At 45.6% G+C, this 15,531-nt stretch overlaps 2 protein-coding genes across 2 annotated transcripts in view; both read left to right on the top strand.

The window, feature by feature from the left end:
• GRK3 (G protein-coupled receptor kinase 3) overlaps nt 1–3,093 on the top strand; it is a 118,925-nt gene extending 115,832 nt beyond the window's left edge. Inside the window, exon 21 of the mRNA XM_019663948.1 lies at nt 1,637–3,093. Coding sequence (XP_019519493.1) covers nt 1,637–1,798 — 162 coding nt within the window. The 3' untranslated portion in view covers nt 1,799–3,093. The remainder of the gene's footprint in view (nt 1–1,636) is intronic.
• The window catches only part of MYO18B (myosin XVIIIB), a 286,118-nt gene that overhangs the window by 1,469 nt on the left and 269,118 nt on the right, over nt 1–15,531 (top strand). Inside the window, exon 2 of the mRNA XM_019663943.1 lies at nt 8,625–8,713. Within this exon, the coding sequence (XP_019519488.1) occupies nt 8,648–8,713 (66 nt within the window). The 5' untranslated portion in view covers nt 8,625–8,647. The remainder of the gene's footprint in view (nt 1–8,624; nt 8,714–15,531) is intronic.

Below are 15,531 nucleotides of genomic sequence, written 5' to 3' on the forward strand. Positions count from 1 at the left end.
AACAGTTCACAGGGTTCCCTTTTCTCCACATCCTCGCCAGTACTTGTTATCTCTTATCTTTTTGATGATGGCCATTCTAACAGGCATGAGGTAGTATCTCATTGTGGTTTTAATTTGCATTTTCTTCAATGACCAGTGATGTTGAGCATCATCTTTTCATGTACCTGTTGGCCATTCATATTATCTTCGGAAAAATGTAAAAACTATCTTGAATATAGTATAGCTACCCCCTGATCTTTCTTTTCCCTTTAGATGTATTTTTTTATTAAATGAGACTTTTTGTTCTTTTTACTTGCCCTCATTTTCTACATATCTGTCCCTTCTGAAACAAAGTAAAATTCTAATGGGTCATACCTGTACTTCCTCGCAGACTCTCCCCTCCCCATTTTTCACTGATAATCAGTAAAATGCAGATTTGGACAATGGTGAGATATCATTTCACATCTATCACAATACCAAGTGTAGGTGAGGATGTGGAGTAAACAAAATATTTGTGGAAAAATTAATACTCTAGATTCCGTTTATATTTGGTTCTTAAAAATGTAAAAAAATTAATATTAAACATATACATAATATCTATCTATCTATCTATCTATCTATCTATATATATATATATACACATATACAGTGGAACCTTGGATTGCAAGTAACTTGGTTTGCGAGTGTTCCGCAAGATGAGCAGACGTTTCCAATACATTTTAACGTGGTAAACGAGCAATTTCTTGCAATACGAGTAGTTTGTTTCCGGAATGAATTATGCTCGCAAACCAAGGTATTTCTGTATATATTTATTACTGTATATACATGTATATATATATATATGTTAAAAATTATCAGGAAATGAGAAACACCAAATATGTGAAAGTGTTTATCTTGGAGAGGGATTAAGGAGCAGTCGCCATTCAGGAGGCACACAGACGGTGTTCAAAATATTCATAAAGTCTATTTCGTCAGCTGGGGAGGGGGGTACAGGTGCTCACTAATATTCTTTCTAAAACGCAACACCTATATTTTATTCTTTTGTATATAGATGTATGTCATAAGAATTTTTTATGAAAAAGAGGAAGAGCCTCCAAATTTAAAAATATCCCAACTTTTTTAATGACTATGAGTAACTCACAGTAGATCGTTTTCCTGATGACCGTTTTCCTGATGATCACAGGTCCACTTACAGTCTAATCACTGCTCCCAAAGATAATAAAGGCTGCTGAGTTTGAAATAGAGCAAAGCGATAACCCAGGAGACATCAAGACAAGGCATATGCAGATACAAAATATAAAAAATACGTATCTATAGGAAAAATGTATTTGGAAAAGGACATAGGGAAGGCAAATTAAATTAGAAATCAGAAAGCAAAGGTAATCTCTAAGCAAACTAAAGGCAGTGCTTCTCATAGTGGGGCTACATGAAGATCGTCTGAAGGGTTCGTGTACCTTTCCTTCCTCTGCAGGGAGACCCTGGAGGAAGTCTTTGCAGTGCCCACCAGCTAATAACACCACTGAAGGGCAGAAAAATGGAGTGTGTTTTCCTGGAGGCGGGGAGGGGGTTTCCACAGATACTGGTTATGAGCAGAGGCTTCCACATCTGTTGGCACAATGGGTGAAGCTGTCCCAACTTCTTGTGTGTTCCCATCTAGAGTGATCCGGAGTTTGTGCAGTGGAAGAAAGAGTTGACAGAAACGTTTACGGAGGCCCAGCGGTTGTTGCGACGTGCCCCGAAGTTCCTCAACAAGTCTCGATCAGGCGTTGTTGAGCTCTCAAAGCCACCCCTGTGTCACAGGAATAGCAATGGCCTCTGATCCCAGAGTGGGGAGGGTCCTAGAAAGACAGTGCCTCGAGAAAGCCCACGCCGGGTGCTTTCAGCCCTTGAAATGGAGCCGTTTGGAGAGCCATGAGGATCAGAGGATGGAGTCACTTACCTCCGGGTTCTTCCACGGCTGTGAAGACCCAGGACACTGAGATGCCCCTCACAGGCGTCATGACCATTCTCAGGCCCGGGGTCAGCCCCGCTTTTCTCCCAAGGGCCCCCCACCGCCATCCCATTTGTCCATGCTCAAAACTACTGAAGAAAAGAAAGTGTTTTTCTTTGCTACACACTCGTTTTGGTATACATGAACTTGAGATGTTTCCGACTTATCACTTCGATTTTTATGTCTGATATCAAACATATCTTAGACTTGCCAACGTGGAATTTCACCATCTGCAGTGTTGGGTACTAGCTCGCCCTCCTGTTGCCATGTTTTGCCTATGAACAGCCGCTGCTGACTTGGTATGTCTTTGCTCCATACTGACGGGGGTGGGAGACCAACCGTGTGTTTCTCCTGTGCACTTCAGAGCTGACTTCTTGTCTTCCTGGGGTTGGAAGCTGAAGATATTTTCTGAGAAGGCTGCACTTGGGCCCTCGTGTTTGCTGCACCCACAGGTACAGATCCACCTGTGAGCAGGAGCTCTCATCCGGCTGAGAACAGAGGGAGCGTGCCCTCAGAGGACGTGGGAGTCGCTCAGAACTGAAGGCATTCCACAGCTCCCTGGAAAGGTTCACAGTGATTCTGAAGGGAAGGCGGCGGAGTTTTCACTTTCAGGGCAATAGCGATTTTCAGAAATCTTCAAGGAAACAAGCAGCACTTTCATGTTTTTGGGTACACATGAACGTTTGGGGGTGAGCCTGTGTTGGGTTTTGACATTCAACAGTAAGCCATTGTGTGATACAGTTAATTCTGGTTCCTTCTGCCTGACCTCAGAAAACATAATCAGTCGTGGACGCATAAAGAAACTGTTTTACCTTGTATAATTTAAAATGAATTTTATTGAAAAAAGAATACTGAAGAATGAATGTGTCCAAATGGGTTAACTGCATATTGACATTTGTGTTGTCACTTATTGTCATGAGTGAATAATATTTTGCACTGGGCGGGTGGTTCTGTGACAGTGACAACATTACAGCATAAAGACTATTTGCCTAATTCCCATGGCATCCTCTCCTCTTGTTTTCTTTTCCCACCTCAAATAAATGCTGGCTTATAAGAACCAGTGTATTTCCCCGCCAAGTCCTCCATGTCTTCGGACTAAAAATAATAACAATTTTTAAAGTCCACTTATTTGTGCTGTGCAATTTTATTGTACGTTTCTAAGTTAACTACTGACGCTATACATAACTTGACATCCTAGTTGTCTGCATTCCATCCTTGATATTTGTAGCAGTTCTCAATCTTTGTTTTCACGTTTGTGTGCTGTGTTCATGGGGAAAGTAAGTACTTTTTAATGAAATCCCATTTTGAGAGTTGAGAAGATAATTACCGTGTCTTTTATTTCATAGGAGTTACTTTGGGAAAATGTGCAGGGTTGCCACGCATCTCAACTACTAGTATAGGTTTAAATTAACATACATGTTCTACTGTCTGCCGTTTCCAGTATAGGAAGAGGGTGTGCTGTTTACATGCATTTCTGATTTTAAAAGGGAAGAATAGTATTCAAATTCTGTGTAGGAAAAAAAACCCCAAAACACCAGAGACAGAAAAGCAGTTGTTCGAAGGGTGAGCATCTTCGCAGGGAAGGTCAAGTACAGCTGTCCCTGCTGTCATTGTCACAAGTGCTCAGATCTCAGAGTTTGGAAGTCTCGGTGCCTCATGCCTCTGCTGGACAGAGGGAAGGGCGGCGTGTAGAGAAGGCACAGGGACCCCCTCAGGGCCTGGGCCTAGTGTCCCCCATTCATACCCAGGGCATTAGCTTCACCGGGTCACACCCACCTCTTTGAAAAATCAAATTTTCGCTCTGGTTTGGAACATGAGTTTGACTTCTTTTAGAAATTTAGAAATTTCTCATAAGAAATATGAATTGGAAGGTAGCTCAAGATCCCTTTTGCCTTGGACTTCTTCCGAGTAAACTTTTACACTCTTGGTTCATCCCGACACGGCTGGGAAGGCCGCGACGTCGGTGCATTTGTTGAAAGGACTCTGATTAGGACGAGCGGCTCGCCGGGCCGGTCTCTGGCTGTGCTGGGTCTGGCTTGGCAGTCCTGGAGAGGCCTGTCTTCTCCCTGAGCTCCTGAGCTCATGCCTTCAGCTGTTCTGAGGGGGTGAGTGGTCCTGCTGCCCGACGGGAGCCGCTTCTGGGGCCTCTCGGGCCAGCACCCGCACCTGCGTGGTCAGAGCCATTGGTCCAGAGTCTAGGTGTGCGTGGCTGTCTTGAAGGTTTTAAGAGATAGATCATCCCTAGATTATTGACCCTTCCCACGCTTGTACCATTAGAAAGGGCGAAATTCTGCACAAGTTTTCTCATTATTTTAGATTTATATAGTTGGGGTATTTTAACATTGTCAAAGATAATCGAAGTTGGTATTTTTATAAAGTTATCATAAGCCTTGATTTCAAAATTCAAAGGAGTCAATAAAGCGAAGCCTAAAAATAATAGATGACTTTAAGCTGCTATCTAACATCTATGGAATAAATGGAGAACTTTGGTGACTCCAAGGTTATTTTTTTAACCTAAAACATTCTCTATGGTGCATTTATCCTCTCCTGTCATTGGGGCTTTTGGGGTTTTCTTCTATATCATGTTCAAGTATGAGTTTTCAGCAACAGTTATAGAAACTAGCTAAGGCAAATGTTTCACTCCTCAGTCAGTTCCCTGACATTGCACTTTCAGATTCTGTATGTAACACGAAGGGGCCAGAGGTCCAGGTGCACTGAGAAAAGGAAGCACTCTGCTCAAGAAAGGCCAGTAAAACTGGACAAAAAGAAAATGGTGTGAGGGAGGGAGGGAATAAGGAAGAGAGGGTGGGAGGGAGAAAGACAACAACAAACAACGATCGGTTTGAAACAAGGTTTAGCTTGATTTGCAGTTTGAAATATACCATAATGGGTATTAGAAACCAGTGCTCTAAGGCCCTCACTGGCCATTCAAAAATATCATTTAGCAATTGACCGTGTAATTTAACTAGATTTAAAAAGGTCAAAGTGTGGTTTGTCTCTAAGGATTTTTTTTTTATTTCATTCAGAATTTATAGTTGGGCCAATTCAATACGTTTGACTTTTCGGTGGAATTGATTTTTCTGACGTTTCCACTTTTGAACCTATCAAGAAGGAAGCGAAATTCTCCAAGTTGGACTTTTCTCGCATGATATAAATCTATAACAAAAATACCTTGAAATGTGCTGGCGTGAGATAAGACTTATCTTGGATGATTTAATCGTATGTAATTTTTTCTCAGTTATGCTCAGGGGACTGTTTCAGTGTCATTCAGTGATGCTTGACAAGTGAACTTCTCCCCACCCCAGGGGACTGACCCATTGATTGTACCCGGAGAGGAACTGGGCTTAACAGGAATCTGTGACAGGTGGTCGCCCGGAGGTGGGTGAAGTGGGTGTCACAGAGAGCATAGTGTTAGAAATGGGGCAAAGGAAGAAAGGAGTTAATTTGCTGGTAAAAAAAAATCATTCCCTTTACACCCCTTATGACAGAGGAGTTGAATAATAATGATTGTTAGACTCGGTCACTTTATTTTTCAATATGGAGCTGCTGAAACTAATTAAGAGGCCATTTGCTTTCCATTGGGACATTCTGTAGAAATTAAATTGCCACTGCATGCATGTCATCCAGTACCCACGGGGACGGCGCCCAGGACCTAGAGCTAACACCTTGTATTGGCATGTGTGCCCTGCAACCATGGGGAGGGCTAGGGGTGGCATCTGGGTATCTGGCAGTGCCCTGCCATGTCGGTCAGCTGCGGACATTGTTGCACGTCCATTGAGGTTGTAATAAAACTAGGATAATAGGACGGGGCTTGCTGTGTAAGCCACACTCATTTCTAGAATGAGCTTTAATAGTTTAAATTTTTTCCTAAAGATCTAACATCATTTTCCCTCCCAGATAAATTGACTTGAGAGGCTTAAATTAATTACTTAGATTCATGTTAATATGATTTTTTTTAAATCCAGGCCACATTTTAAAAAATTTTACTATAGCATTAACGAAAGTTGAACTCTAAAATGATACTCCTTGGTTTCCTCGAGATGTAATAGACTTTAGATTTCCTGTGTCCTCAGAGACTAAGAGCTATTTTTTTATAGCAGAGTGTGACAGCATGTCCACTCACAGCAGCATCCGAAGGCCTGGAGAGACACGAATGGCCGGTCACTTGGCCATCTCTGGGGACATGGCTGAGTTAGCATTGATTGATAAATGCAGCACCCCACATTTTAAATTGCCTTTTACACACACACACACACACACACACACACACACACTACAGAAAAGGGGTTAGCAGATGTATGCATTTCATTAAAACACAGGAAAAAAATCTATACATTTTAGAGTTAAGTTATTCATATTCTTACAGTACAGCTAACACTCCTATACCTAAACATCTCAAAATCATCTCTGAAAACTGGTATCTATGCTTCCATTTTTAATTTTGTCCTATAAAATATAAGGGTAGGGAATGGAGAAATAGTTCTAATCACGTATTCATGTTACAAAGGACTTGAAATTGAATTTGTTTCTTAGTTGATTATGTTCCATGATGTATATAATTATATGTGGTTTATAAGCTAAACACTGGCCATTTTTAGTTCTATTGTTAAATTGTCATTTTTCTATGTTTTAACAAATTATAACAGAGTGGGCTTTTTCTGGGTAACAGATTGCTACGTTACACACACACACACACACACACACACACACACACACACACACACACACACACACACACACACACACATATATGGAGAGCTGTATTCTAGCACAAAAGCATTTTCTATTATTTATTGATTCCTTAAAGTTTGTTTTCTTCCAAAGCATTCCTTATCATTTGCGCTCCTTTTTATTTGTATAGTTCGTTATTTAAAGAAATGGCAGCCCTTTCTGTTCTTCACAAAGTAAAATGGAAGTCACGCATTCAGCACCGTGGAGTGCCTGTGTCCTCTTGCTGCCGTGGACCGTTTTCAACAATAGCTCATCCTGTGGTCTGTGCTGAGAGGAGTCCGCACTTTTTCATAACTTCTGACAGCGAACTCGCTGTGAAATACTGCTTTCATCTACCTCTTCCGAAAGCCTCCTAATGCTTTATTCTACACTGGCTACATTATAAAAGAATTTCAGTAAAGCACTTCACTGTCACTCCCTGGTGTCGTAGATTTGCTTTCAAAGCCCCAGCCTTCTCTGGGGGGGGGGGGGTTGATTTTCCTTATAAGGCAGAGGTTCTCAACCTGTGGGTCGCGACCCCTTTGGGGGTCGAATGACCCTTTCACAGGGGTTGCCTAAGACCATCGGAAAACAAAAAGATATTTACATTACAATTCATAACTAGCAAAATTACAGTTACAGAGTAGCAACGAAAATCATTTTATGGTTGGGAGTCACCACAACATGAGGAACTGTATTAAGGGGTCACGGCATTAGGAAGGTTGAGAACCGCTGTTCTAAGGGGTTATCCTTCGGGAGCTGAGGGTCGCCTGCAGAGCGTCACTGCTCACTTTTCTTGTGCCAAATCCCCACAGTCAGTTTTGCCATCGCCTCAGGATTCGACTACTGCTCCTGACTTACCAAGCGCTTTCTGGAAAGTTCCTCCAGGGCACTCTCCTTTACAGACAGCCAGGTGGGTTTAAAAACACCACTTCTCAGAGTCACACATTTGAATGTGACTCCCCACACACACACTGTTTCAAGATGGTTCAAAAAATGTGGTCAGAGACACAAATGCCCCTGTGTGTGATTAAAACTTGGTAAGAGGTGTTATCTTTGCACGGACCCTTGAGGATTTGTGTGAAATGAAGCTCAGACCCGCGAGGGGTTTCCTCCTCACACACGGATATTTTACCCTACCTGTTTTGCTCAGTTGCAGAACCATCCATGTAGTAACATATTTAGTATATTCTTGGCAAAGTGTAATACCCTTAAAGAAATAAATCCGTTTTCTATTGCGCGTTGCTACACAAAGTGAAGCCAGTGAATCAGATATTGTCAATCTAGATATTATTGTACCTGTGCAATTATCGTTTGTTTTTTTAGCTCTTTGCACAATGATTGTGCCAGTGGGGGTTTATAGTCCCGTCTCAGTATGCATTTATTAGTGCACGTTTGAAATTGTATCCTACTGAGATGCTGTTCCACGTCTGTGGTCACCTGCCCTGTGTGTGGTGTGTCACCGTCAGTAGCACCATCTTTTACACTTATTTTGGAGCAGCTAGGCTGGTTTTCTGTGTTGATAAATTGCTTATATAAATCTCAATAAAAAGGATCTGTATAAAGATACCTACTTTGGTGTGCTGTTTTCTCCCCAATTAAAAACTGCATTTATCGGGGCAGCCATTTAGCTCAATTGGTTTGAGTGCAGTGTTCATAACACCGTAGTTGCAGGTTCGATCCCGGCATGGGCCACTGAACTGCGCCCTCCACAACTAGATTGAAAACAACTACTTGACTTGGAGCTGATGGGTCCTGGAAAAACACACTGTTCCCCAATAAAAATATTTTTTAAATTAAAAAAACCTCCTGCATTTATCGAGCTGTTGAAAACATCAAGAGATGACTCATTTTGAAGAATCCTGACTTTGGGGAAAATTCATACAGAGGCTGATTTTATAAAGAGGAAGGGGACCGCCAACAAGCATTTCTGTTGATTTTGTAGATTGTTGGAGCACAGCCAACTGCATGGTTTCAGGGTTTTGGAGACATGCTGCAAGGAGACAGCCTGTGAAAGCCTGGGCCATCGACAAGGTAGGAGGGCCATCTTGTCTCCAGTATGTCCAGGAGCGATGCCGGGCTCCCCAACATATTCCCAGTGGGCGGGCGAGGAGAGACCTTACGGAAATTAAGAACCCCTCGATCTCCATCTCTGCTCCCAGAGACATGCTGAGAAACTCCGTGGTGTGTCTTACATTAAACCAGAAGTCCAAGGTGGCCCCAGTGCCAAGACTGCCTGGGCAGGACTGTCTGCTTGTGGGTCCGCAGGTTGAGGGTAGGGTGGGTACTTCCTGTCCTTGAGCCGGAAGCTCCTCCTGTGTCTTGCTAGTTCAGGAAAGAAGGAAGTCACAATTGGGCCATGGAGCCATCAAGTGTCCCTGAATGTATTTGTGCTTGCCAATATGAAAACCATTGAAATTGACAGCTGACAGGACACCCATGGGGTCAGTTCCCTGGACAGAAGGCAGCAGCGTAATGCAGCCCTTGGCCTGCTGTGTTAACATAACTGAGAGCCAGTCCTGAGAGCTGCAGAAATCCAGTCACTGGTACCCAGAAACAAGAGACCCTACTCCCAGCAAGGTCACTTTGGGCCATCTCTTTGGTCCTCAGTGTTCTCATCCTTAAGTTAAGGGAGTTTAATTAGATGACCTTGAAGGACCATGCTAGCAAAAAAACATCCTCCAAGTTTCTGACTAAGGATAAATGTGAGGGACTTCGGCCATATGACTTGGAGAGCAAAAAAGAAATGCTCTCCCCCCATGGCCCCTGGTTCCTCCCACGTTGCCTTATGGGTAACTGTGTTACTCTCCCTTTTAAACCATGTGTTCCTCCATGCTGGAGTCCCTCAGGTTTACCTGGGCAAGGACCACATGTTGAATTGAGGGCGAGGACTCAAACTGCATGATTTTCTCTTCTTGGCTGCTTTTCCTAACCTGGATAATGGAGTTTCAACAAAGGTTTTCAGGGCCAGCCGAGTGGCTCAGTTGGTTAAAAGCTTGCTCTGAGCAACAGGGTCACTGGTTGGATTCCCAGCCTGAGCTGATCTGCCACTGAGCTGCTAACAGGTGGCAGGATGGCTCAGCTAAAAAAAAAAGTTTTCAGTCCAAAGTACTCAGGCTGGCTGTGTCTAGGGATCAGATTAACCAGATAAAACTCTGAGCCTTCACTCTGTGCTCACGTATGCAGCTTCAGAAGTATGCATAATGTAGAAAGACCATAAAGGGGAATTTACTTAGTGGTTCATATTAACGGATGCGTAACAGGCAAAACGGGAGACCAAGGCAGGTAATCACACAAAGGAGACCTGCCTAATTTCTGGATATCCCAAACAACTGGCTTTTACATTTTGATGTTATTCTTTAGCATTGGTATCTGGGTAAAATGCCCAGTTCTTCAGTTACCCTTCGAGGCGTTGACACAGTATTGATTTGATAGCCTGGAAGTCACATCTGCCTGGACTTCACGTGTGTAGGAGCTGAGCCGGGCTCCCCAGCTCACTCCCAGAGTGGCCTTGGGCAGGTTATTTCCTCTCTTGGGGCCTGTACCACTTGTCTCTGCAGTGAGATGATGGTACTGCGCACCCCAAGTCCATTCTAGGTTTCCTTTCATAAGTTGAAACAGTGCTCAGAACAGTGCGGGACATAGAGCGTTCACTCGATATAGACTCCCTTTTATTTTTGTTAATATTTTAAACTGTGTGTGAGTCCACACCGTATATTACCAACTACAACTGATGGCGCCAGGCTGGGGAGTCCCATCAAGTCTGCAAGCCTGCACATTGGAAGGCTCATTTTCAGGGGTGAAATGCAAAGCTGGGCGCCCCCTCGGGAGGGGGGAGTGCTGTGATGCTGTCCCCCCTGGTGCCTTGGCAACGTGCCCCAGCGCATCAGTCAGAGCACAGGGCCTACATAAGGAAAGCGCTGCTTTCAAGTTTCCAGAACTGAAATCTGCTTCAAGCATAGATTTACATCAGTCATGCCTTGAACTGCATGTGATAGGGTGTGCTGGTGTGGTTTGAAAGTTAGCTTTGACCTTGGGTTTCTAACGCAGAAGGGATTTTTGATCACGCTGCTTTGGGATGGTCTTGTCTCTACAGGAAGAAGGAGATTCAGTGTCCCCTCCAGCGAGCAGAGGGGCAAGTGGCCTTATCATTTCCTTTCTCAGCCAATCTACCTCTTGAAATTTCCTGTGCTGTTTCTTTGGGGTCCGCCTTCCATATCTATATTGTCAGATGAGCTCAGTATTGGTCGGGCCCAGAAGATGGGGTCACCCCACAGACATAAGTACTGGGTGTCCGGCCCTTGCTGGCTTTTTAGAGTTGCCCCAAGCATTTCGCTGGGAAGTGGTGGTCTCACGTTTCAGCATCACATTTCAAAACTGAAGGTTTAAGCTCTTAGCCTCTTCACCAGAGATCAATGTGGCAGGGAGAACCAGTAAGGAACGCGAGTTATATTAGCTGCAAAAACAAGGAAGCATTTTCACCTCTTGGTTCAAGTTGCCTGTTACTTTTTTTTTTTTAAATGTCAGCTGGGTAAAACGTGGGCACATTTTAGACTTCAATTTAGAATGGCATGCTGAAAAGCCTAGGGCAACACGAAAAGAACAGAAATCGTGAATAACTTCCAAACTAGTACAGAGAAAAACTGAAAAGGAAAAAGGAAAACTTGATTCAAGAGAAAGCAAGGACGGGGCGGCCGGTTAGCTCAGGTGGTTCGAGCGCAGGGCGTAGTGCTCATAACACCAAGGCTGCCGGTTCAATTCCCACATGGGCTACTGAGGTGTGCCCTCCACAACTATTGGGTTGTCAGAAAAGTGTGCTCTGAACAAGGTTGGCGGTTCGATTCCCACATGGACCAGTGAGCTGCGCCCTCCACAGCTAGATAGAAAACAACAACTTGACTTGGAGCTGATGGGTCCTGGAAAAAAAAAACAACTGTTACCAAATTGAAAAAAAATACATAATTTAAAAAAAATCTAATTTTCAAGTGCTGGTGAAAATATGGTATGACTGGTCTTTGTGCCAGTAGCTGTGGGCATTGTCACAATCCTTTTGAAAACAATTTGATACCTTCTAGAAAATGTGAGCATGGTGCATACCCTACAACCTGTGATCTCCCCTCCTCGTTACATACAGAGGGTGCCAAAAAAATGAATACACATTTTAAGAAAGGAAAACTGTATTAAAATTGTAGTACTCAACATATACTGATAACAAAAGATGAACACAAGTCACGTTTGACTTCTGCAATTACAAGAGGTGGTCACCATCAGCGTCCAGATACTTCTGGTTACGGTGAACTACTGCTTGAGTAACGTTGACCAAGCGTCCACTTGTGTACATTTTTGGGGCACCCCTGGTATATATGCTTTTAAGGAAACTTACACAAATACACCAGGAGATGTGTCCACGAATATTCATCATAGTGTTGGTTATGTGTAATAACAGACAAAAACTGTCACCAAAACAGAAGTCCATCCACAGTAGAATGGATAAATGCATCTTCCTACTACCAAATACCACATAGCTGTGCAAATGAAGAAACCACAAGTATGTGCCCCAACGTCAAAACCTCATGTGGAGCAAATGAAGAGCAAAATATGATGTCAATGTATAGCATGTATAGCATGGTTCCATTTGTGCAGAGTTCAATATGGGCAAACTAAGTCATGTGTCATTTAGGGATGTCATCCTATGTAGGTGAGAAACCTGAAAGAAAAGAATGACGAGTGGAAAATTCAGAAGAGTGACTGATTCAAGAAAATTCAGAAGCGTGATTACTTCCGGGGTAGAGGAGGGGCTTTGAGGACCTTTGTGCTGTATTGTATTTCTCGTAGCCCATTTGTAATTCTGTGTGTGTATTCCTGTATATGTGTGTGACACATCTGACACTTTTTTTTTTCCCTGTACAAGAAGTCAAATGTACTATTTTGGGGAACATCTTAAGTAGGTTATTTCAGGGATGACGCAGTGGCCACGCGGGCCCCCGAGCGGGACCTGCGCCTCCCCTCTCCTCACCACATCATAGTCCAGCTGGGGACGTGCTGGGCCCGATAAGGGAGGAAAGGAATTATACCCCAAGGCTGCTGGTGAAATGATTCTTAAGAGAAGCGGTGCATCGTGTTTGAATGACCATTAGCTTTAGAATCAGAAAGACCTGGATTTGAGTCCTGACTCTACCGCTCCCTAGCTGTGTGGACCTGCACGACATACTTCATCTATGGAAGTCCCTACTGTTCCCCTTCTAGGCAGCAAAAGAAGCACTTTTTATGGCATCCTCCTTGGTGCAGTGTGTAAGACCGTGCCCTCTGGGGCCAGCACTGCCAAGGTTCAAACCCTGACTCTCCACTGCTTTGGGCAAGTTGATTAACCTCTCTGTGCCTCAGTTTCACCATCCATCAAATGGGCGTGGGGAAACCCTACCTCCTAAGGTTGTGGGGAATAGACAATGAGTCCATTAAAGCCCTCCGGTTGGTGTGTGGGGTGTGATAACTGCTGCCAACTCCTTAGGCATGTTTATTAGCACAGATTGTTTCTAAGAGGCTGCAGCATGAGTTCATGGTATTTCTTTCCAGAGTCCAGCTAGAATGGAGGCCCGGGGCTTTCCTCGCCCAGGTCCGATGGCCTCCAGTTATCTCCAGAGGCGGGAGTGTGGGTGTGTGGCCCGCCCTGGGCAGGGATGACGGGGGAGAATGTGCTTGCGTCGGGAGCTGTCCCCTCCCCTGTTCTGTGCCACCAAATATGTCCATGCTCTCCGATGCCTGGTCAACGGCCACCCCAGGCTGCCGTCTCCTGGCCAGACCAGGAGCTCACTGGCTAATTTTAGAAATGACTTGTCGACTCAGCTGCTGCTATCACATTGGCGCAAGGGGAGGGTGCAGGGAGGACAGGGAGGAGCATCGGGGAAGGGGATGTGTGCGAGGGCGTGAGGAGGGGTGCCTCTGACATTTGTCCTTCACCCCTGCTTTGCCGGCTTGGTGGGGTCTCGACGCTGCCACCTGGGGAGACCTCTTGGGCAGGAGTGGTTCCTGTGACCGGTGGCCTCGTGTGGAGAAGGTACTGTTGGGGGCTGGGTTTTACAGATAGGCACCTTGCGAGCTGATTGGCAAGGTTTAATTGTTCCAGAATGTACTTTGGGGGGCTGCGGTGGCAGGCCTCTGGTCTTTTGGTCTATTTGAGGCCTCTTTGGTGTGGACACAACCTCCGGGGCCTTTTCCCTTTGCTGCTTGCCCGCGTCACTCTCTTAGAAAACAAGAGCATTTTGTGGAAGGATTTTAGAACAAAATGCTGGGGTGTGGACTCTTTCAAGGATTACCCTTGTCAGGACCCAGCTGTTTGCGAATCATTTTTAAAAAGATGTTTCGCGTCATGAGATCCACTGTGGAATCGTAGCCGGCAGATATCAGGGCTCATATTCTCATCCCCACCAGTGATTTTTGCTTCGCGGGTTGTCGGTTTGTGGCCAGGGAGCCAAACTCTGCCCCTTTCACCTTTCCAGCCCTGTGGAGAAAAAGCCTTCATGGTAACGATTATTATTTTTTTATTCCAAAAGAAGCCATGTGTGGTGGGGGAGGGGAATGGTGGTTCATGGACGAAGGTTTGAATTTCATGCGGTGCTGCCTGATCCTGTCCTAGCGGAGGTGTTGGAGCTAGCACACCCGTTACCAGGCCTGTGTTTGAATGGAGACGTTCCACAGGCCTCCGTGGCGGGGGCGGTGGGGACAGGGAGGGGGCTCTGCTGTAACTTGGAGCTCCCTCCTTGGAGTGACAAAGACCCCACCAGCTGCAGGCCTGGGGGCCATTGTCTCAGTGCAGCGTTCCCACTGAGGTGGCTGGGAGGGAACAGTTCCGTCGGTCCCAAACGGCTCGGCCTGGCCTGGACCCGGCCGGGGCCTGAGCGCCTGTACCATGGGGCCCAGAACCCCGGGCTGCTGCCTTCCCTTTGTGCCTGCCCAGGTCAGTGCACCAGCTGCCGGAGGCTGAGGGCCCCCCTCGGCCTTCTAGGGCATGGCAGGAGGGTGGCTCCCTTGGGGCTCGTCTTTGCTGTTGACCTGAGGTGCGATGTCCTGTACCTGGGTAAAAAGCCAGGAGGCTGGGGGAGGGCCTGTGTGGTTTAGGCTGTGGATGAGTTCTAGAAAATAACAACAGCGAGAACGGGGTGGGGGTGGGTTGAGGGGGAGAGGAGTTTCCTGGTCTCCTGCTTTTGAGCGTCCGTATGTCACCAACTAATAATGTCACCATCTGCACACAGGCCTGGCCACCTTGAGTCACCTGGTTTGGGCTCTGCTGTGACCTCTCTGTGACCTTGGACAGGTCCCTTCCCCAGTCTGAGCTTTAGTCTTCCATCCCAACACCTGAGGGGGTGAGGTGAGACCATGGTCTCCCAGGATTCCACACCGGGGCAGTGTTTCTCCCAGTGCGGGTCTTTGATTACCTGTATCAGCCTCACCCCGGGGGCCTTCTGAAATGCAGATGCCCAGGCTCATCTCAGAACTACCAAGTGGTCTTGGGAGAAGGAGCCCAGAAATCCGCACATTGCAAACCTCAGGCGGTTGGTTCTGGGCCCCACCAAGGCCGGAGAAGCACCTTGCCTCTGGTGCAAGCCAGTCCAACCGCAGAGGGCTGCTGCTCAGCACCCACTTTGTCAAAAAATGACTCATCGGGTCGTTCCACAAACATGCACGGTGCTTTGCTAGGGTGTGATTATGGCAAAATTTCATAAGGGGAAAGATCGCCCTTCTGGTGGCATTTTGAGATGAGGACAGAAGGCCTGAAAGATAAGGAGAACCTTCTCTCACTGCTACAAGAATGGGAACTCTGGCTGGGTCTCCAAGGCCACAGCGCAACAGCCTTT

This window comes from Hipposideros armiger, unplaced genomic scaffold (assembly GCF_001890085.2).
Source record: "Hipposideros armiger isolate ML-2016 unplaced genomic scaffold, ASM189008v1 scaffold_411, whole genome shotgun sequence".
Taxonomy (NCBI): domain Eukaryota; kingdom Metazoa; phylum Chordata; class Mammalia; order Chiroptera; family Hipposideridae; genus Hipposideros; species Hipposideros armiger.